This window comes from Grampus griseus, assembly GCF_964374135.1.
Source record: "Grampus griseus genome assembly, chromosome: 1".
Taxonomy (NCBI): domain Eukaryota; kingdom Metazoa; phylum Chordata; class Mammalia; order Artiodactyla; family Delphinidae; genus Grampus; species Grampus griseus.
In genome coordinates, this window is record NC_139017.1 from 161,039,440 (window position 1) to 161,063,367 (window position 23,928).

A 23,928-nucleotide genomic window follows, 5' to 3' on the forward strand; every position below is an offset into this window, starting at 1 on the left:
AACAAATAAAGTTTATTTCAATGGTACAGTGACGGCAAGGATTGCATTCGCTGTGCATAATTGTTACTTACAAACAGCACCCTTCTACTCTACCAGATTATCCCAGGATTTGTCCATCAGCCCACATCTCCGTTGTTGTCAAGCTTTCTTAGCACCAGGCTTAGCTCTGCCTATGCTGAGTGATCTCAAGCTGGACTGTCATCTACTCCTGAGCTTCTCTGCCCAGAGAAGATCCTGCCCAACATTCTGACATCAGAAGAATTTGTCCTAGATGCTGGGAAGAGTCAATTTAATTCAATTTTTCTTCTCTCACAGGGATTTTAAGAACAAGTCGATGAAGGTCAAATAATACATGGATTGTTTAAGCCAATCCTTCAGACAGAATAAAAATTCAAATTAAGAAGACTGGATTCTCTGGATTCCACCATGATTAAGTGCCCCACAGTCAGCTGAAAGGTATGAACTTGCTATCAGAGCTCACCTGAGCATGATTCCACCCAGACGAATAGCTCTCTTCCAGTCCTTCAGGGTGGACTTGCCAGCCAGATGAACAAAATGCTTGGGGCTGATCAACTGATCATTAAACTAATGTAAAAAGTAAAGTCCAAAATAATCCAATGTTAATTTAGGCAGGCCAAGAGGGAAAGAAAGACATAACTCTACTTGTTATGAACAAAAAATACCCAAATGACAGACATCTTTAGTCATAGCCTTGTATTCTCCATCCTCCCACCCTATTGTGCTAGAGAAGATGATCCTTCTCTGGACACAGTGCCCTGTCCTGGTACGAAGCTACAGAAGACACAAGGAGGGTCAGAGATTAATATACTGATTAGGATCTAAAATCCATTTATGCCCTGAATCAAGCAGACAGGTCCAATGTTGCAAAGGCTATTTAAACTGAAGTAATCTATCCAGCCCTAATGACAAAATTCAGGATCTGGTAGAAAGAATAAGGATGGTAGAAACCAACAGCACTACAAAGCCTCGAAGCTCTGTAATTCTTAATGATTCTAGGATGATGCCACTGATGGTGACTACTATCTACATAGGTCACCTGTGGCTACCAGTGGAGACAGAATAAGCAATTATTTCCATATTGTGCTCTCATGAAGATTACTTATTTTTATCAGTAATAATTTTTAATAAACTCTACCAAATTACACACCAGTGTAAGGCATTTTACATATATGATCTCACTTCCTCTTCTAGCAACCTTACTGTGTGTGTATATAATTATTTGTATTTTAACATATGAGGCTCTGAAATATTAAATAACTTGATCAAGGTCACCTAGCTAGTCAGTGATAGAGATGGGACTCCATTCATTCAACAAATATTTACTGATAAATATGCCAAGCCCTATTCTAGGTGTTGGGGATACAATGGTGAACAAGATAGACAAATTCTCAGCTCTCAAAGGACTTATATTCTGGTGGGACTTGAATCCAGGTCAATTTCACTCTAAAGTCCCTTTTTTTTTTTTTTTTTTTTTTTACTGTGACACAAAGGGACACCACAAAATTAAAAACATTGACATGGTGGAAGAGAGAGAAGAGGCACTAAAACCATACCCTTTAAAAACAAGGAGACCCAAAATAGGCCCCAGCAAGGAGAAAAGACAATTACCTTGACACACTTTACATTTATTCCTGGGCATACAAACTTCTTCCAAAGGAGAATGGCTTTGCTCTCCCCACAAGTTATGGGGTAAGCAATTTCCATATCCTCATTTGCTTCTATAGTGCTTGCATCTTGAAAATGGAAAAAATATCATTTATTTATCAAACACTCTTCCCCAAAGCTTAATTCAGAATCTCTAGTCTCCTGGTTCCTCTGAGGGGCTAATAGTTCACACTGGTTGGTACTGTTTAGGAATCTTCTGGAAGAAGTTTGGCATAACAGCTCTCTTACCAAGCTCCCACTATGTGCCAGATGCTGTGCTGTGTGCTTTTATAGACTTAATCTTTTTTAGTTCTTAAAACAATCCTGTGAGGCAGTGATTGTTTCCTATTGTCCCTGTGTAGGACTCAGAAAGGTGAAGGGACTTTCCCAAGGACACACAGCTAAGCAGTGAGAACGTGGGATTTAAACTCAGGTTTGTCTTACTTCAGTTTCTTTCTACTCACTGCCTTACAATCAACACCTCATCAGCAACTTCCCTAATGACAGAGTTCAACCTTGAGGCTCCAATTTCTTTGAGGGATTTCTACTGATGAAAAATCTTTTCAGCAACCCTAGCAAATTCACGTTAAACATCAACAGACAGCCCTAGCATCTTAGGCAGCGGTGTCTCTAGATGTGCCATCATCAGATTGATGGCTACAGCACTGGGTAGGGGGGGAAAATAAGGCACAAGAGGCAAGAAATCTCAACCAAGGAAGCTAAGGTCAAAAGTACTAGAACAGGGTTTCCCTGGTGGTCCAGTGGTTAAGACTCCCCGCTTCCACTGCAGGGGGCACGGGTTCTGCATACCTCGAGGTACGGCCAAAAAAAAAAAGTACAAGAACAACAAAAAGACTTACCAATCCCTTCTTCAATTTTGTGTATCGTGTGAGTTTCTACTGCCACAACTGCCGTGTTGTTCTCGGATCCGGCTTCATAAATCCTGTTGTAAAAGTGTCCATCGATAAACAAACTACATAAATCATGAAAAAATTAATATTCACAGCATGGGGTTAAAAAATTTGTTTTAATCTATCTCAAAAGGAATAAAATAATATACTTTACAACTCGATGTTAGTGCTTTGACTAGTGCCCCAATGTATTTAAATTCTAAGCTGCCCGGGACTGCTTAGCAGCTACTACCATGGAAATGAATCAACTTTCCTCACCCCAAAGGAAAGTTCCTCTTGCTACTGTATTTACACCGCCACTTGCTACTCTTCTACACCAGACTTTTCCCTTCCTAACTTTAAAAGCTCATGACATAAAGTGCTGCTTCAAGTATAAGATTAAGTCACATTGTAGATTTATCCAAATAAGACTAAAAAGTAATACTGTTAGTTCAAACCAGGAAGAACCTGCTGACCACAGAATTGATGTCCCTTGTTGGAATCTAGGAACTTTAGTCATTTTTACACTTTAGCATTTTTTAAGTCACCGTAATCAAACTACAGACATGAGCAGAACCTCGTTAAAAAAAAAAAAAAGTAAGAGAGCCATTATGCCCAAAGTAACTAGCAGTAACTAGAGGTACCACTTAAGGAAAATCTCTCTCCAAAACGTTTCAACCTTCTAAGAAATGGGCTCAGAATACCTAACATGATACACTGACATCCTTTGTTCAATTTCCATAATAAACCTAACATGTTAATTATTGCACTTGCTACCCTAAAGCACTGCCTGAATAATCTCCTTTGCATCAGTGATTAGCCACCTGCATGGTGACACCTCTAGCACAGACCTCCCTTCTGAATTCCACACCAGGACACAACTAACTGCTAAATAAATAAATACATACATTTGGATATCCCATAGGACTTTATTGAATTCATTATGTCTAAAATAACCAAGTTCTCTTTCCTCTCCCACCTCCCAAACTACTCTTCTTCCTATATTCCCCATCCTTGTAATGGCACCACCCAGCACACAGCAGCCTAAAACAGAAGCCTGGGAATTACACTGAATTTCTCCCTTTTCCTCCTCCTCAACTCCCACATAGTCACCAAGTCCTGCCAGATGCATCTCCTTAACACCAGCCATCCTCCCTGTCTATTTCCACTACTACCGCCTTAATTCAGGCTGCATCATCTCTAGTCTGAACTGGTCTCCTTGCATCTACCTGATCTTCTATATTCCTTCCACAGTGATCATGTAACACCCTCCTCCAAACCCTTCAAGAATCCTCTCCATGCTGCTAAAATAAAGACCTCAATCCTCAATATCATATTTAAGTCCCTCCAAGATCTGGCCCCTGGTTTCATCTCTCACCAAATCCCACCAGACAATCCAAGCCCCAATCATACCAAACTATTTGTAGTTCCCAAAATTGCCACCTTCTTTTACACCATCTATTTTTGCTCTTCTCCCTCTTCCCAGAACATCCTTCCCCATCTTTTGTTTTTTTAATGAGTAGCCTGTATGATGCTTTTCCTTCCATCTCAATCCTCCAGTATAATCACCCACTTCCTCCTTTGTGATGCAACTGTACTTTAGTCACAACAACTATAACACTTCATACTATATACTTGTTTACCTATCTCTCTCTCTCCTTGGGCATAGTCTAAAAAGGTCCCTGAGAGGGAGTTCCCTGGTGGCCTAGTCGTTAGGAGTCCAGGCTTTCACTACCATGGCCCGGGTTCAAGCTGAGATCCCCCAAGGCACGTGCAAAAAAAAAAAAAAAAAAAAAATGTCCCTGAGAGCAGAGATTACATTTTATTCATTTTGTATACCTGGCATGTCGTGCGCTAACTGGAACATGGCACAGCACATAATAAATGACCGGTAAATGAATGAGGAATGTGATACACATGAGAAACTGCTGCTTCTGGAATTCCGTGGTAGTCCAGTGGTTAGGACACGGCGCTCTCACTGCCAGGGGCCCAGGTTCGATCCCTGGTCAGGGAACTAAGATCTGGCAAGCTGCAGCGTGGCCAAAAAAAAAAAAAAACCACTGCTTCAAGTAAATTTGATAAGCTCATTCTAACTTGACCAGTATGTGCAAAATTCTTTAAAAGAATAAATTCTTGTCTATACATAATTTCAACAACCGGAAAATTGCACTTGGGGTGGGAAGTCAGGGAATAGTCTATATTTTTACGGTCAAACAAGATTTTATCAGGGAAAATCTTTCTAAAGCAACTCAGGATAGTGATGGATTTAGCCTAATTCTCTATACCTACTATGATTATGGTAAAAAATCATAAAATATGTTTAAAATGTTAAGGTGTTATGAGATACCGACATACCTTATGAATCATCGAAGTGAGGTAAAATTATATTTACTAGAGTTTTAAAGTTAAGTCTACATCATTGTATTCTAATTCACTGAAAACTGAAAATCCACAGAGTTAAGTTCTTTTTATCTTGAATGATAAGGATAAGGATAAGGATATTCTGATTAATTGAATGGAATGTGGGATTATTACATAAACTAATGGGTACCCTACAGATCTGAAAGAGTTTATACAGCTTCCTAAGGCCTTAAACTTACTACTAGGGGGCTTCCCTGGTGGTGCAGTGGTTGAGAGTCCGCCTGCCGATGCAGGGGACACGGGTTCGTGCCCCGGTCCGGGAAGATCCCACATGCCGCGGAGCGGCTAGGCCCGTGGGCCATGGCCGCTGAGCCTGCGCGCGTCCGGAGCGGGAGAGGCCGCAACAGTGAGAGGCCCGCGTAGCGCGGGGGGGGGGACGGACTTACTACTAGGGAGGGATATGAGCATGATAAGGAAAGTAAGGTCACTACTCCTCAAATTGAACTATTCCACTCAGCACACTGAGTAAATTTATGTAATACTAAAATCACCAGTCCCTGATCTCATTGTTAAAAACTCTGTTATGAATCCAAAATGAATTAGAAAGCCAAGAATGGTGATGGAATCTTAGTACCTTCATTCCTCCTGAGGACTTTTTAAGTATGTTTTAAAGGTTTTATTTGAAAAAGTTAATAACCATCTTTTTTTGTTTTTAAAGAGAAAGCATAGGCTGAACAAGCCTTCTTTGTTGAAAAACCCCCAGAATTAAAAGTCTTCTTAGTATCTTAGTACCTGAGTACCTCAGTATCTATGTTTTTTTTAAAAAGTTGAATGTGGACATATTTTAAAACCAATCTAGGGACTTCCCTGGTGGCACAGGGGTTAAGAATCCGCCTGCCAATACAGGGGACACGGGTTCCATCCCTGGTCCGGGAAGATCCTACCTGCCGCGAAGCAACTAAGCCCATGCAACTACTGAGCCTGCATGCCACAACTACTGAAGCCCATGCACCTAGAGCCCATGCTCCACAACAAGAGAAGCCACTGCAATGAGAAGCCCACGCACCAAAACAAAGAGTAGACCCCGCTCGCCGCAACTAGAGAAAGCCCGCGTGCAGTATTGAAGACCCAACACAGCCAAAAATAAATAAATTTATAAAAAGAAAAAAACCAATCTAGTATTATTATGAAAGTATCACCTTACACGTCAGGTTCTATGTATTCATATTAAAAGACTGTTACCAGACACTCTACTTTTGCTTCACAATGTATTCCTGAAAATGTGTATATGATGAAAATTTGAGACAGTATTAAATGTCATATATGTAAAAGCTAAAAAGATGGACAAGAGGAATTATATATTGAAATCTAAAAATACTTATATAAAATCCCTAATTATTTCTTGCCTTTTAAATATAATCTTTACCAATTTATTCCCAGCAATTCATATATACTCTTTGATTGTTTCTCTCCTTCATACTTGAACTGTAGCCAAGCAGGTTAAGTGTGATGAGGCTGAAGACTGACACCTGATGATTTCCATCTTTGTCTCAAGTGTATTAAAATTATGAGACCAGTATTTCTTATCACTAGAATCACTGCTTTTGTACCCTGCTCATTTTTATAAAATGAGGCTAAAATGCAATAAAATATTCAAATAATAAAATAATACAACTAGAAAAATCAACTGACAGGCATCTCAAAATGCAATACCTCAAAAAAAAAAAGAATGTAATACCTCAAAATGTTTATTCACTAGCTCATGCACTAAAATTCAGTGTAAACAGTGGAGTGGGGAGTCAATATATGTTGTACAAAGATCCTCTACCTAAGCAAGCAATGAGAGGTTTCCAGAAAAGGCAATATCATTTGGAAAATAAAAAAGACAAACAGAAAAATAAGTGGAACCAAATCTTCAAAAGAATTAAGTCTCTAAGTAGCAGAGAAGTTTCTTCTGTCTCTACTGGGGATAGGACAAATGACAACTGGAGTACTTTAGGAAAGACAGAAGAAATGATGACTCCATAAGAAAATAAATTCTAAAAAAAAAAAAAAAAGAAAAAGAAAATAAAGCTGCGGAGAACTAAAGAACCTGCCCTTGGGCTTCCCTGGTGGCGCAGTGGTTGAGAGTCCCCCTGCCGATGCAGGGGATATGGGTTCGTGCCCCGGTCCGGGAAGATCCCACATGACGCGGAGAGGCTGGGCCCGTGAGCCATGGCTGCTGAGCTTTCGCGTCCGGAGCCTGTGCTCCACAACGGGAGAGGCCACAACAGTGAGAGGCCCACGTAATGCAAAAAAAAAAAAAAAAAAAAAAAACCTGCCCTTTAATTCTTCCTGATGTTACCCTACTTCAAAAGGTAACAACTACAAGTATGTGTATGTGTATCAAACAAAATTACCAAACAACTGAGTTTGAATAAGCATGCATAATCTGTTGGTGCCAATAAAAATTTAAACCACTCTATAGGCTATATGTTAGGCATTATTTATATCAACTTTCCCTTATAGACCTTAGAATATTTCCTTCATGCTCAACAATATTCAGAAATGTCAGCAAACTATGTTTATATTTTAAAAACTAAAAAGTCCTTATCTTTTACAGATACATACTAATGTCTGGGATTTGCTTCAAAAAAATTCAGGAGTGGGTGGATGTAGAGATGAAATAAGACTGGCCATGTGAAAAAAAAAAAAGGACTGGCCATGTGTTGATAACTGTTGAAGCTGGGTGATGGATGCTTACATGGGGGTTCATTATATTTTCTTTATTTTGGGGTATATTTGAAATTTCCTATACTAAAAAGCTTTTTAAATTATCAAGATAGGTTAACTGTTTTTCTCCAGAAATTTTTAAGGCAAGGTACATTACTTAGTAGACTGGAATTGGAGTACAGCCATCCCTTGGTATCAGTGGGGGATTGCTTCTAGGACCCCCCTGCAAATACCAAAATCCACAGATGTTCAAGTCCCTTATAAAATGGCATAGTACTGAATATTTGTATATAACCTACACACATCCTCCCATATACTTTATTTTTTAAATTTTTTATTAAAATTTTTTATTTTATTTTTGGCTGTGTTAGGTCTTTATTGCTGTGCATGGGCTTTCTCTAGTTGTGGCGAGCAGGGGCTACTCTTCATTGAGGTGCACAGGCTTCTCATTGCAGTTGCTTCTCTTGTTGCAGAGCACAGGCTCTAGGCACGTGGGCTTCAGTATTTGCAACACACAGGCTAGGTAGCTGTGCCACGCGGGCCCTAGAGCAAGCGGGCTTCAGTAGTTGTGGCCCATGGGCTTAGTAGTTGTGGCTCGTGAGCTCTAGAGCACAGGCTAAGTAGTTGCAGCACGTGGGCTCTAGGGCACACGGGCTTCAGTAGTTGCGGTGCACGGGCTCAGTAGTTGTGGCTCGCAGCCTCTAGAGTGCAGGCTCAGTAGTTGTGGCGTACGGGCTTAGTTGCTCCACAGCAAGTGGGATCTTCCCAGACCAGGGAGCGAAGCTGTGTCCCCTGCATTGGCAGGTAGATTCTTAACCACTGAGTCACCAGGGAAGTCCCTCCCATATACTTTAAATCATCTCTAGATTACTTATAATATCTAATACAATGTAAATGTTATGTAAATAGTTGCTTTCATGTGGCAAATTCAATTTTGCTTTTTCAAACTTTCTGGATTTTTTTCTTTTTTTAATATTTTTTATCCAAGGTTGGTTGAATCTGTGGATGCAGAACCTACAGATACAGAGGGCCAACTGTATATGTTTGCCCAAGAACACTTCTGATCCTTGAAGAATCTTTTATACATTCCCCAAAATAAAATAACTACCCCCCTGGGACTTCCCTGGCAGTCCAGTGGTTAAGACTCCATGCTTCTAATGCAGGGGGCACGGGTTCCACCCCTAGTCAGGGAACTAAGATCCCACGTGCCACGCGGCAAAGCCAAAAAAAACCAAAAAACAAAAAAAACTATATTTGACAAAAAAAAAACTTTAAAAATAAAAAAAAATTATTTTAAATAACTACCCCCCGCTTCCCTCTGCAGATCTAGTTCCCATTTAACTTTCAAGACCACCAAAAAATCTTATATCTTCTTTCAAATTCACAGTGATCCTCTGAATTCAAAAGCACATCCTAACCATGCCACTCTGCACTTCTTAGGTTTTGCCATGTAAGTGATCTCTTTATTTATAAACATGTATTTTTGCCTTGCACAACTAGACTACAAGCTCCATGATGGCTGGAACCATGTGCTATATTTCTTTCAACACCTTTGAAATACGTTGTGTAATCGTAGGTGGTTGATAAATATTTTTTTGATAGACTAAGCTTAGTAATTTGCCCATCCACGAGGGTCCAGAGAACTTCTGGTAGGAATAATTTTACAGTTGCCTAGTCTCCTCTGACTCTAAATACACTGTCTTTTGGTAAACATGTACCAAGGCCTTGTGCTAAACAGTGTGGATAAGTAAGATGAGGGAACCATGTAACTTACCCCCAAGGAACTCACAGTAGAGAAGACGGAGAGAGACAAGGAAACAGCAAACTGTTGTAGTAAGTACTGAATGACAAATATAGCACACAATACATTATAGAGATGAAAACTTAGCTCTGAGAGTTTGATGTTGAATGTTCCATTATGCTAAATCACCTTAAAGTTATAATTTCCTCACTCTTTGAACCTCCCAAATTTTTCAAAATATTCAAATCTCTAGTCACTTACCCTTGTTGCACAGGCTGTAACTGCAAGATCACTTGGGTTTTGGTATCTTCAGCGTTCTCCCCTTCATTTCCTTCAGTGGGTACCACAACCACATCCCCCACTGGGACACTCACTTCCGCATTAGCCATCTTTCACATGAAGTCAGATAGCTGGAGCTGCTGTCAGAAACAAGAAGCACCAGTAACTTTGTCTGGTTTGAAAAGATGGCAACCATAGGAAAGGAACACCAAGATAATAACTATTAATTCCCAGGGCATCCTGCAGATCATGGTCCTCTGAAAAAGATGGGAACTGTGAGAAGGGGCTGACATAGGCTCTGATCTTTCCAGAAATGCCTTAGTACTCACTTGTTATTGTAGTTTTTCTTAGTATGTGTGATTCACCCCGTGGTGTGCTGGAGCCAGCTCTACCAGCTCCTGAGAACCAACTGTGCACATCTCTTCCCAACTCCAAGTTTAGTGACGTCAAGTTGGTAGCTTGAAATCAGTTGCTGGGAGAATATACACCACAGAAATTGACAAACATTACAAATCAGGGTATTTTTTCTTCTAGAGAGCTGGTTTACAGCACACCACTAGTTCCATCCCAAACTAAGCTCCTAGGAAGTAAGAATCATCTGTTTTCTTTGCAACCAGCCTTTATACCTCATCAAGTGCTCTGTCCTTTGTGAGTAGATACTAATAAGCAGATACTAATAAGTATCTGCTAACTAAACTAAGTTGTATGGGAAAAAGAAAGATGGTTCGCATCGTGTGGTTTTTTAATAGATGCTGAATCCAACTGTATGACCTCCAGGAACGTCTTAATACCTCTTTGCCTCATATTGAATGGAGATAGGGCCTTGCCTGACATCTCCCCTGCGGAGCTGTTAGGGAAACCACTGTCCAGTACCACAAACTCCTTGACTCTAAAGTAACTCAAAGCATTATCTCAATCTTAATGAAAACTCAGAGGGCCCCAAGTTATTCTGCAGCTGTTAGTCTTCATAGCTGAAAAGAGTCACTTAAGAGAATATGGATAAGAACACTCCATTTACTTAGATATGTGAGTACTTGAAGATGATTAGGACTGTGCTGAACTGTGTTTAGACAGACAATGGATGCAAGTGTGAATATGTAACTAGTACTCAGATGACCGAATCCACATTTCAGCTCTGCCACAGCAATTGTTTGCCTATAATACACACATTTAACATGGCACTCAAAATCTCCCTCATTTGGCCCCCAAATGTTCCCAGTTTCATCTGCAACTACAGTATCCCAAGAATCTTAAGATCCAGCCACACCAACCTCCCACAGATTTCTGAACATGTAATATGTACCTTCAGGTTTCTCTACCTTTGTTATTCCATAAGCCCAAAACTCCTTTCTACCACATCTCCTTCTCCCTTCAAGGTCCAGCTCAAAGCTCACTCCTCCACAAAGCCACTGCCAAACCACTTTCTTTTCTGAGGTCCCCCAATACTTGCTTGCAGCTCTCCTCTAGTGTTTATCACACTGTGCCTTGCACTGCAGTTAACTGAATAGACATCTACCTCCATGACTACACTATACTCTCTGTGAGGACAGGTGCTGCTTATCTAAAAATCTTGCCTCTTTCATGCAGTGGCACAGCCAAAAATTTTTTTAAATTAAAAATAAAAATCTTGTCTCCCACAGCCTTGCTCATCATAGGCAGTGACATACATTGGTTCAATCAATTTTTGTTTGTGTTTGACCTAGTTAAAATTCCTCATATATGACTTAGACTTCTGTCCTTTATGATTCTCACATTCAAACTTTTTTCCTGGATTCAACACCTCCTATATCTAAAAGCCTCTTAAAATATCTTGTAGGCACCTTAAACTGAAAGCCTGTTCCCTCTCAAACCTGCTCCTATGTTTCCTGCCTCAATAAATGGTGCTACCCTCCACCCATTTTCTCAAGCCAGAAACTAAGGAGCTATTTTCGACTCCTCTTTCTTCTCTTTCTAAATCCAACCAACCACCAAATCCTATCCATTCTATCACCTATATATCTCTTTTAACCAACCCCCACTCTCCATCTGTGCTGCCATCATCATATTCTGAGCCACCACACTGTTACCTGGATTTTTCCAGCTGCTTCTCATCAGTACCCTAATCTCTGGTCTTGATCTCCAATTCATTATCTACAGAGCAAAGTCATCTTACTAAAGGCCATTTTCCCCCACTTAAAAATCCTTCAGTGCATTCCCTTTGCTGCTATTAAGGTGCAAAGACCCTAATACGGCTTTCAAAACCCACCAAATCTGTCCCCTGCCCACCCTGCTAGCCTCATTTCTCACAGTTCTTCCTCTCACATTGTGGGCTCCTGCCATTGCATTTTTTCCAATTTCTCAACTACGCCATATTTCCTCACCTGAGCCTTCACACTTGTTTGCTCTACCGGGAATTCTCTTCTCTTTCCTCTTTGGCAAGTCACTGCTAAACTTTTATGACTTATTTAAAACATCGCTTCCTCAGAGAGGCCATCTGTGACATCCCTGACTAGATCTGAGAGGGTCTTCTTGCTTCCTCAGCGCCTGCAGCATCCCCGTCACAACCATCAACCCCCTTTGTCAGCCTCTCCCCCTCAGACTACATCCTGGCAGAGAAAGGATAGCTTTTCTTTTTCAACAGGCTCCCCTGTGCTAGCTCAGTGCCCAGGACTCTCGAGTGTAATAAATAGTTTTCAAATATCAGACTTCTATTTACAAAACTGCCCACCTAAAACTTCCTAAGAAAATCTGGCACATAGCATGTATGTAATAAATTTTTGTGCAATGAGTAACTCACTTTACCCTAAAAGACTTCTAGAATTTTCTCATCTTTCACTGAGGGGATATAAATTTGCTTAGACAGCTCAGGCTAAGCTGCCTTGCTTACTGCCCATCATTATGGCCAATATGTACTGAGTCCCTACTCCACATCGGACACAGACTTAGGCTCCCTGGATATGAAAAGGGATGTTATCTGCTCTTAAGGAGCTACAGAAGGGAAAGAGATGTGTGACACTGTCACATAGTACAGAAAAAAAGTAATTGCAAGATACTACAATATACAATCTAAACTTATGTTGGGCTTCCCTGGTGGTGCAGTGGTTGAGAGTCCGCCTGCCGATGCAGGGGACACAGGTTCGTGCTCCGGTCCGGGAAGATCCCACATGCCGCAGAGCAGCTGGGCCCGTGAGCCATGGCCGCTGAGCCTGCGCGGCGTCCGGAGCCTGTGCTCCGCAACGGGAGAGGCCACAACAGTGAGAGGCCCGCGTACCGCAAAAATAAATAAATAAATAAACTTATGTAAATTGAAGGTTTAAAACTGGCGGGGGTGGGGATTAGAGAATCAGTGGACTGGTGTGGCTGGCTGCCAGCAATAGAACCTAAATGATTAGGACCCTTGAGTTTAGAAAAAGCCAAAACGGATATGATGAAGTATAAAATGCCATCAAATCCTAGAATAATTGAACCAGTAGATATCGTCAAAGTTTGAACCATAAAAATGTAGGGTGAAAAAAGAAATGTAGGGTGAATTAAAATAATCACAGCTAACAACTGTCGGACACTTGTTTGTTGTCAAGCACTATTCTGTTACATATTTAATGAATTTAAAAGATGTAATACTTTAGCATGTAACAATCGTAGCGAATTTATTTCAAAAAAATGGTTTAAATGTTAAAAAATTAATAGCATAGGTAAATTAATGGGTTAGAGAAGCAGAATTAGGATGCTTCTAGTTCAACCTTCTACCCTAAGGTTGAGTCCTCTCTACAATACTCTGAATAAGTGGTAGACTAACTTCTTGATTAATACTTTCCTCAATAAGAACTCATATACTCCTTACCCCCCACACACCTCAGAACTCAAGAGGAAGGTTCTGGCTGCTTCTCTAACCTTCTGAGAATTTATCAGCGAAGATAATTATAATCATCCACGATATATCTCTCAGTATCAGTCAGAGACACAGGTCTGGTCCAACATGGCAATTCTTACATTCTTTAGAGAAGCAAGTTTGGGTTGCATATCTCTTATTATCCTAAATACCATATTCCTAGCAAGTAACCCGAATCAGCTCTACAGACTACACTGGCTAATTGCAAGGTCATCTCTTCGAGCTGAGTGTAAACTGAAAAGTAGCTCCTGTTTATAGCAACCAAAACTCCTAAGGCAAGATGAGTGAGTTGCTCCTTTGGGTATTTCATGGAAGGGGACTTAGAGTATTCATTGTGGAATCACACAACACTCTGTAATTCTAGGAGCACACATGAAGGAAATATGTCAAACTTAAGTGCAAAGGAAGAATTATTTGTAGCTATTTTCAAAGACAAATAAGACACCTTGAAAGTAAGCACGACTACTCACATAAACTATCAAAAAACTAAACATATGATAATCTGACTTACTCTGGATTAAATTCACTGTGTCCTGAAAATCGTTTAAAACATGGCAAGATGTAAGCATAAGTGTCACATGATCATAGGAACATCAGAGTTGGTAGTTGAAATGGACTAACAGAAATACTAGATATCCTGAAATTTTCTAACTCCAAAATGTATTTATTCCATACTTCACTGTAATTTTTGTAGACTGTGTGGTCTATTCTTAAGAAATTTCCAAGTTAAAACTTTATTATTACATGAGGCCAAAACTCCTGGATTTTTTTTTCCCTTTATTCCTCCTCATGTATTTAGTAGGTGATCCAGGGTGCTACCAGATGTAATGAAGCCAGTAAGATCACTACATAGGACCACTGTGAGGAAAAGTGCCAGGGCAAATGAAGTTTGGGATAAGTCACATATTGGTGACCACTACGTAGGTGTTTAGGGAAGCAATAGCATAAAAGGGTTTTTTGTGGGTGTGTGAATGTTTTGTTTTTTCATGTCTATCTTCCCTTTCATGATTTTTCTCTTCAAGTGTGTCAAATCTATTGTTTATTCTGCAGTACGCGGGCCTCTCACTGCTGTGGCCTCTCCCGTTGCGGAGCACAGGCTCCGGACACGCAGGCCCAGCGGCCGTGGCTCACGGGCCTAGCCGCTCCACGGCATGTGGGATCTTCCCGGACTGGGGCACAAACCCATGTCCCCTGCATCGGGAGGCGGACTCTCAACCACTGCGCCTCAAGGGAAGCCCTATTCTTTTTTTAAATTAAGTTTTAAATTTCAATCTTTTCAGTTTTCATTACTAGGAATTTTATTGTATTCTTTTCCAAATCTGCTTGACAGTAAAAGGGTTTTTTGAAGGGTCACCGTACTATAGTTGAGGAGACTTCTGCTTAGGACAAGACCAAAATACAGCCCAAACTATCCCAATGAAGTTGAGTACAAGTTGGCTATTCAATATGTTTGTTGAAGTAAATGAATAAGTGGTTGACTAACAACTAATGACAAAAGTCATCAAGTCAGTAGACTAATTTAAATACACATAATTGATAAAAGGCTGACAAATTAGGGGAGTCAGTCCATTTAATGAAGAAGTCTCCCCAAGAGAGAAAAGAATCCTCTGTGAGACTCGAAATATCTGATCCTCCCTTTTCCTAATCCTCCAGGTTAAGGAGGAAAATGCCACTTCCAGGTTCTCCTAAACAAGACACCAGTTAAGGCCCCTGCTGTGTCTGTTAGGAAGGGTTTTTGAATTTCTCACATCTTGAGAAGAGAATGCAGGCCTCCTCCAGCTTCTTAGACGGCCAAGCCTTCCCTTGATCCCTAAGTCAAGACTTGTGCCTTAGTCTGGGTGGATCACACTCCAGGACCTTCAAGCAAGAGTCTGCCCTCACCTCTCCTGCCCCTCAATTAGAAGACAGCAGGCCAATTCCCCTGTCATTTTAGAAAGCAAGGGTACTTTAGCCTTCTTCCCACCAATTATCTTCTCTCCCGTCCTCAAAAACACGGGTCTCCCCACCCGCGACAGACCAGATCACCCTGCTCTCCACCTATAATATCAGGAGGTACTCCCAGCTGTTATTCTCTCACAGATCTGGACCCTTCTCATTCCTTCCTCTGGAGGCTCTGAGGTGTCTTCTTACCGCCCCCTCATCTAGGGGACGGTAAGGGCCTGCTCACTTCCCCTTAGAGCTCTTCTTCCTTGTCCCCTGCTCCCACTACCGGACCTGTCACCACGCCTTCGGGGAAGCACCTGCTTCTTTCCCCCTGGACTGAATGGCCGAGGCCTCTAACGCGCCCCCGGGTGAAACGTGGACCCTCCTTTCTTCAGCAACCCACTCTCTGCTCTTGCTCCCCACCCCAAGGCTCCCAGGGATACTCTCGGGCGGGCAGCGGGCTTCCTTCACCCTTCGCCCCACTTTCACCACTATTCCCTAGCCTGAGCGCGACCCAGGCCTCTCCCCAGCTCGACCCAGGCCTCTCCCCAGCTCCTCATCGAAGGGCCTGGTGCTCCCTGGATCCCGCCTCTGGGGATACCCCTGGATCCCCGGACCCCTCCCCAGGGTCCTGGGCGTTCGGGCCTCCCAGCCCGGAGTCGCTCCGGCCCCTCCAGGTCCCTCGGCCGAGGACTTCCGGGCCCCTCGGTCCGGGGCTCCGGGGGCCCCCAACGCCAGGCTCGCCGGCCCCCGGCCGCTCTCGGCCGGGGTCCGGACCCGGGCGCCGCGGCCGGCCGCGCTGGGGGCGGCCCGGCTGCTCGGGCGGACCCAGCGGCAGCGTCCCCCCACCCCCCCGCGGCGCCGCGACGTCCGCTCGCTCCCCGGCGGCGGCGGCGGCACGCACAGGGCGTGGGGAGGCGCCCGCGGAGGCAGGAGCCCCCCGCCCCCTGCGCGCCCGCCCGCCCTCGCCGGCCGCCGCGCGGCCCCCGCGCCCGCCCCCCCGCCCCCACCCCACCCCGCGCCCGCGCCCGCGCGCCCACCCCTCCCCCTCCTCACCGTCTCCGTCGGGCGGGCGGGCGGCGAGCGGCCAGGGCGGGCGGGCGACGGAGCATGCGCAGACGCCGCCACGGCCGCTACCGCCACCGCCGCCGCCAGGCCCAGCTTCAACACTTCCGGCCGCCGCCGCCGGCGAGTTGGCTCCTTAAAGGGGACGCGTCCCTATTGCCGGCCCCGCGGAGGATGAACTTCAGCCGGAGGGTTTGGGGCCTTTATCAGAGCAAGAATCTCCTGCCCTGGAAAATTAGTGTTGGGAGGGACTCCAGGGATCCTGATAACTTTTCTAACCCCACTTTACGGGTGAGGAAAACGAGGCCTAAATTAAAGTCTCACCTCATTCGCAATCGGGGGCAAAGGCATGTCTCTCAAAGGCAGGACTCCCCTTGGAGGACTCTGCCCCTCTTACTTCCTCAAATCCGGTTATGAAGCTTACGTTCATCAGACTTTCAGAAGTGATGATACAACTATCATTTTGGAATCAAAGATCTGGTTCAGGATAGAGTCAGTAAGCAAACTCTGCGTTCTCACCCATGCATGTTTGTCAAGCCTTTTCTGGTTGTGAGGTTTGTTCTGGGTTCAAGTCATAAATTCTTTGGGGGTTACTGGACAGCTCTAAGCCCCTATTTTGCCTAGGAATTAGGTTGTTGTTAAGTGTTAAGAGAAATGATCCTTGAAAATGCTTAGGAAAGTTCCTGGGGCCAGTAATAGTAATTAGCAAGTGTTAAGACCTTTCTATGGCCAGGCCTTAGGGAAGATGCCTTTGTCTCATATAATCTTCTTGGCTTCTCTACTAAATAGCTTCTTTTCACTCCCGTTTTACAGATAAAATACAGGAGGCCAAGAGAAGTTAACTAATCCCTCAAGGTCACAAAACTTATAAATGGTATAGCCGGGATGTAAACTCAGGCCCTTCTTTCTGCAGAGTACATGGTCATAACCACTCATATGGTTGCTACCGTTATTAAGAACGAATGAGGTAGTGGCATGCAGGCACTGTTTTGGAAGGGGAGAGAGAATTGCTTCCCCATCTTACCCCTTCCTATGAGTCACATCTGTGATCTCTGTCCCCTCTGTCATGACGAGGTGACAGGAAGTTTTACAGGTTCTTGATTCAAGAACAGGTAGTCAACCCAGGAGTCGAACAATACAATAGGATTTGGGGGTCAGACAACCTGGATTCTAGGCTTGGTTATCGCAGCCCAGGGATCTTGGCCAAGTCACAAGTCCCTTAAGCCTTGATTTCCTCATCTGTAAAATAGAGATGATTTTCCCACTGTGCCCACCTCTGAGGGCTGTTTCCAGGATCAAATAAGGAGACTTACACATTAGTAGGTGATTTTGAATATAATAGGGGCTGGTCATGAGTGGACTCCTGACCTTTGTGAACTATTTCATAGCAAGATCATCTATATCTTTTGATTATGCATCATGCACTCATTGAACATTGACCAAAACCCTGTCCCTGCCTTCCAGAAGTTCTCGGTCTACTTCTTCAGAGACAGAATTGTAAACATACAAGACAGTACAGTGTGATAGGTGTTATCATAGAGTTATAAACAAAGCACAGAAAAATTGCAAAAGACTCTCCCTGGAGGACTCCTGAAAGGCTTCACAGAGGAGGAGGCATTTATGCCTGGTCTCAAACAATGAGTAGGAGTTCATCAAAGGGAAAAGTGGGGAAGAGCATTCCAAAAACAACATGTACAAAGAAATACAGGGAAATGTGGCTGAAGAGGGGGGCTGGAACCAGATGGTTCTCATAAGGGGTAAGGAGATATCCTACAAGGACCCAAGGGAGGTTTAAGTCCTCTTCAGCTGTAGTGCTAACACCCAGCCCCAGCCCACAGGACTTATCTGGACCACTGAAGTCATTTTCTAGTACTCAGCAACCCTATCCACCCACTTGCAAATGTTAACCGCCCTAGGCACCTAAAGGGAGTAACCCTTTAAAGAAATAACGTCAAATTATGTGACTTCCCTGTTAAAAACCCTTCAGTAGCTTCCTATTGCACTTAGAATAAAATCCATACCTCTCACTAGGGCCACCCTGTGTGATCTCCTTCCTGCCCTCCTCTGCCCCTCACTCACTGTGCTCTGGATACTCTCTTTGTGCCTGGAACTCTTCTCAGGGCCTTGTCACTGGCTCTTCCCCCTAGCTGGGAAGCTCCTCCCTCAGGTCTTCAGAGCTCACTCTCATCTATCCTTCCTCACAGACCTTCACTGGCTCCCAACCTTAAAGTGGGGTCCCCAGTCACCTTCTTCCCTATCATTGTTGCTCCCAGTTCTACCAGGGCACTTGTCAGGTTCATTTGGGGGACTATTCAGGGCACCATGTCTGAGAGAACTCCCATCCATGTCCTAGTCATTTTCTCTCAACCTCCCAGCTTACCTTCATAGCAATCCCCACAATGTGAAAGCCCCTGGATTATTTATTTATCTATTTTGTGTCAACCTGTAGAGTTTGGTGCACAGCAAATGTTTGTTGATCGAATGAATGAATGATCCGAAAAATTATGATACGGACTGGAGAGGATAAAGACCAGGAAAAGGAAACTATGTGAGGGAAACTAGGATCATCTTGCTAGGATCACCCCCACAAGAGAGAGAGGGGCTCATGCAGGGCAGAGTTCATGGCTGTGCTCCAGACACAGTTCCAAATTGGAACCAACAGGTCTTAGTGACCAAGCAAATGTGGGGAGTGAGAGAAAGGGACAAGGATGACCCCAAGTGAAGGAACAAAGCAGGAAGAGTTTGTTGGGGATTGAGGGAAAGTAGAAATAATGAGTCCATTTGGACTTGTTGAGTCTGCGGTGTTTGAGGGACATCTAGATGAAGGCATCCAGAGGAAGTTGGATTGACTGGTCTGAGGCAAGAGTCCAGGACTGGATTTTGGGACCTGTCAATGTAGATGGGCCACAGAGGCCAAGAGTGGATGGGTCATCCAGGAAGAGTGTGCAGGCAATGTGGGGCCCAAACCTGGGGAACATTAAGCCTTGAGGAACCTGAAGGAACCAACCAGAAGTGGTAAGAATGCTTAGCTCCCTGGACAGAGAAGAGAAAAGAAGCCCAGAGAGCAGGCAGGGCGCTTCCAGAAGGGGATGGATGGCAGGACTTCTCTGGTGGTCCAGTGAGTAAGACTCCGGGTTCCTAGTGCAGGGGGCCAACATTTGATCCCTGGTGGGAGAACAAGATCCAGCATGTGTGCCGCAACTAAGAAGTCCTTATGACACAACTAAGAGTCTGCATGCTGCAACTAAGTCCCATGCTGCAACTAAAAGAGCCCACACTCCGCAACTAAAGATCCCGCATGCCACAACTAAGACCTGGAGCAGCCTAAATAAATAAATATTTTTTTTAAAAAAAGAAGAATAAGATGGCACCAACAATGCCAGATACTGCAGAGAGATCAGGCAAGGAAAAAGGAGAAGTCATTGGACTTAGCAGCTAAGAGGATATTGCTGATCCTTCCAGGGTGGGTCACCTCTGAGGTTAGGGAGGAGGCCAGATTGGAGTGAATCAAATGGTAAGTGGGAGAAGTAGCAGAAACAGTGAGTGGAGAAAATTCTTTAAAATTTTTTGACAAAAAGAAGGAACTAAGGCATAAGGCAAAAAGATGATTATTTTAAGAGGCAAAAAGGTCATGTGAAGGCTTTCCTTTTTTATTTTTTCACTTAATTGTTTTTCCTGTAATTACCTGTTCACTGCAGAAAATTGTAAAATGCATAAAAGGATGAAGAAGGAAAAAAAACCCACGTATTTAACATGTGGTATATTTCCTTCCAATCTTTTTTCTATGCATTTTTTTCCTTTAGCTTGAAGAATTGTCTTGAATGTGCAATCTGTGTTATTCTTCTTTTCCCCTTAAACACTGTTTCCTAAACATTGAAGAGAATAATTTTTCTTCTCCTCTTCCCACACCCCACCTCACCCTCACCCCACCGCATCCCCCTCCCTCTCCCTCTTTTTTGGCTGGGCTGAGCAGCTTGCAGAGTCTTAGTTCCCTGACAGGGATTGAACCCACACCCTCCCTTGGCAGTGAGAGCATGAGAGTGCAGAGTCCTAACCACTGGACCGCCAGGGAATTCCCTTTTCCTTCTTCTTTTCAATATGAGACATACTTGAATGGCCAGTCTGGTTCTATCCTCCCCTCTAGCATTCTTGGGGTCTCTCTGATTTCTGAGCAGACAATTTTGTTTGGGAGATAATTCTGTTCATTTTGGGTGACTAAAAAAGATGAACAGTGGAAGGGCCAAAAATAACTTTGGGGGTAGCTGGCAGGGTTAGGAGAGGCCTCCGTGTGGGACGTTCAAGGCTTCCAGGCCCCCTTGGGGACACTGTGGGTATGAACTGGACAAGGCCCACAGTGGCTGCAATCAGTTTGAAAACAGCAGGGAAACTGAGGGACAGTGGTACCCAGATCTGCTGAGAGCTTGCTCTAAGCACATTAGATCTATATAACCTCCCAGGTCCTGTTATTAACCCAGTGTAACGTGAGAGATTAAGAACATTCCCACATTCAGAGAATTCCCTGGCAGTCCAGTGGTTAGGACTCTGTGCTTTCACTGCTGAGGGCCCAGGTTCAATCCCTGGTCAGGAAACTAAGATCCTGTGCAAGCTACACAGCCAAAAAAGAAAAAAAAAAAAACTTTCCTACATTCATATATCTATTTGTTGGCTGTGTTGTATTTGAACTTAGGCAGTTGCACTGCAGAGCCCATGCTCCTAGTTACCCCACCATTGTGGCCCTCCTATCCCTGGTTGCACATAGAATCACTTGGGGAGATCTTATAAAATACTCATACCAGAGTCCCACCCCAGATAAATTCAAGTGGAATCTGTGAAGCTAGAGCCTGGCCATGAAAATTTTCTAAAATGTCCCTCAATGACTCTAATGGACAGCCAGGTGGAAGAACTACAGCTCTGCTGGCTCTTGACTATGTTTATTTCAAGCCAACTAACAACAACAGCATCATGAATAATAACAGCTAAAGCTTACTAAGTGCCAGGCCATTTAACTTATTTATTTATTTTAATTTATTTAACTTATTTTACTTTTGGCTGTGTTGGGTCTTCGTTGCTGTGCGCAGGCTTTCTCTAGTTGCAGCAAGCAGGGGCTACTCTTCTTTGCACTGCGCGGGCTTCTCACTGTGGTGGCTTCTCATTGCAGAGCACGGGCTCTAGGCGTATGGGCTTCAGTAGTTGTGGCATGCAGGTTCAGTTGTTGTGGCGCAGGGGCTTAGTTGCTCCACAGCATGTAGGATATTCCCAGAGCAGGGCTCGAACCTGTGTCCCCTGCATTGGCAGGCAGATTCTTAATTTTTTTTTTTTGAGATTTGATTGCAAAGCAATGTTCATTATTATTATTTTTTAATATCTTTATTGGAGTATAATTGCTTTACAATGGTGTGTTAGTTTCTGCTTTATAACAAAGTGAGTCAGCTATACGTATACATATATCCCCATATCCCCTCCCTCTTTCGTCTTCCTCCCACCCTCCCACCCTCCCCATCCCACCCCTCTAGGTGGTCACAAATCACCAAGCTGATCTCACTGTGCTATGCGGCTGCTTCCCACTAGCTATCTATTTTACGTTTGGTAGTGTGTATATGTCCATGCCACTCTCTTACTTCGTCCCAGGCTTACCCTTCCCCCTCCCCGTGTCTTCAAGTCCATTCTCTACGTCTGGCAGGTGGATTCTTAACCACCACGCCACCAGGGAAGACCCCCAGGCCATTTTAAACACTTGTTATTAACTTATGGAATCCCCACAAGGTAGGTACTAGTAGTGTCCCCATTTTACAGATAGGAAAACTGAGGTCGCATAGTTGGTATGTGGTAGAACCAGAATCTGAGCTCTTGACCTCAGTCTATGCTATGGCCTAACCATTATGATTTCCTGAGACTAACTGCTCATAGGATTGAAGGGAAAAGAAACTAACATTGCTTAAGCCCTTTCTCTGTGTCTGCAGTGTGCTAGGAGCCTTTCCATAGATAAAATTCCAGGCAGGAAATTTCCTTTCCAGGTAGGGAGTGTTATCCCTATTTCTCAGAAGAGGCAAAACAGGCTCAGTGAAATTAAGTGGCACAGCCTCAGGTTGCAAGTCTAAGAAGTTGCAGAGCTGCCACTCCCAATGGATCCGTCCTAATTCCAGGCTCTGTCCACTTATTTGAAGTAACTAAAATAGTCAAATTCATAGAGACAGAAAGTAAAATAGTGGTTACCAGGGGCCGAGGGAAGGGGGGTTTGGGAAGTTAGTGTTTAGTGGGAGTTTCAACTGAGGATGATGAAAAAGTTCTAGAAATGGATGATGGTGATGATTGCACAACAATGTGAATGTACTTAATGCCGCTGAACTGTACACTTAAAAATGGTTAAAATGATAAATTTTATGTTAAGTATATTTTAACCACAATTTTAAAAATTAATAAAATAAAATAAGATAATTTAAAGAATATAAGAGACGGTGAAGAGTGAGGTTTTGGGCATGCCTATGATGTCCCTGGCACTGGGCAGGAAGCTGGTCATGAGCTGAGGGAGCTTACACTCTAGTGGGCATAACAGTGCATATGCCAAGCGCCTGGTAGAGAGAATGTACTCATAAGTGTAGCTACTAATAGTCCCTGCCACAGATGGGGAGACTGAGGCCCAGAGAGGGCCTTAACTAAGGTCCTGTAGCCAATGGAGGCAGCTGACTGGGCTCTATTCTAAAAGGCAAGTGGGTGGTGCCAGTTGGAGTATTAATAATAATACCAGCTGGCATTTCTTGAGTGCTTATTACATTCCAGATATGATACCCAGTCCTGTGAGTGTGGATTACCACATTTACTCTTCCCAACCTGCCTGTGAATGAGGTACCATTATCGTGTTCCTTTTACAGATGAGGAAACTGAGGCCAAGGCAGAGACTGATTCAAGGTCACAGAGCAAGCAGGACTTGAATTTTATCCTCTCTGGCTCCAAAACCAGCAAGTTAGCCTTTTGCTTTGGTGATGGTGGAGGACAGTAGGGGTGGGTGGGGCTGGTGTGGGGAGGAGGTGATTCACTTAACTGTATCTGGATTCATCCCCAATATATTTTTTTTGCACCCACGGGCGGAACTTCCTCCCTTCCAGATTCAGTCCCCATCTATTAGTGGCTTCTGGCTTCCGAGAATGTGATACAGAGGGTGGGGTGAGCTGCGAGGGGTGGGGAGGTAGACACAAAAGTGCAGGCAGTCTTTAGTAAACACAGATTTTTGAGTGCTCTCTATGTACCAGGCAATGTTCCAGGGGCTGGGAGTCCCATGTGAATAAAATAGATTTTGTCTCTGTTCTCATAGACATTCTATTGCAGAGTGTATACATTGTGGGGGGTAGAAAAAGAGGGGAAGTGGGGGAGAGAGGAGGGAAGTGGATATAGACAAGGGACAGGATATGCCAGGTGTCAGTAAGGGC

The 23,928-nt window shown here is 43.6% G+C and overlaps 1 protein-coding gene across 3 annotated transcripts in view; it reads right to left on the reverse strand.

The window, feature by feature from the left end:
* GMEB1 (glucocorticoid modulatory element binding protein 1) overlaps positions 1-16,539 on the reverse strand; it is a 31,555-nt gene extending 15,016 nt beyond the window's left edge. The window contains exons 1-5 of one of the 3 annotated variants that reach the window (XM_082673587.1): positions 16,496-16,539; positions 9,631-9,788; positions 2,526-2,608; positions 1,630-1,754; positions 482-585 (exon numbers count right to left, since the gene is read on the reverse strand). In XM_082673587.1, the coding sequence (XP_082529713.1) occupies positions 482-585; positions 1,630-1,754; positions 2,526-2,608; positions 9,631-9,758 (440 nt within the window). In that variant the 5' untranslated portion in view covers positions 9,759-9,788; positions 16,496-16,539. Of the gene's footprint in view, positions 1-481; positions 586-1,629; positions 1,755-2,525; positions 2,609-4,394; positions 4,601-9,630; positions 9,789-12,008; positions 12,118-16,495 lie in introns of those variants that run through there. The other 2 variants (XM_082673588.1, XM_082673589.1) reach the window with 2 other exon arrangements.
* Positions 16,540-23,928: the final 7,389 nt, after the last annotated feature.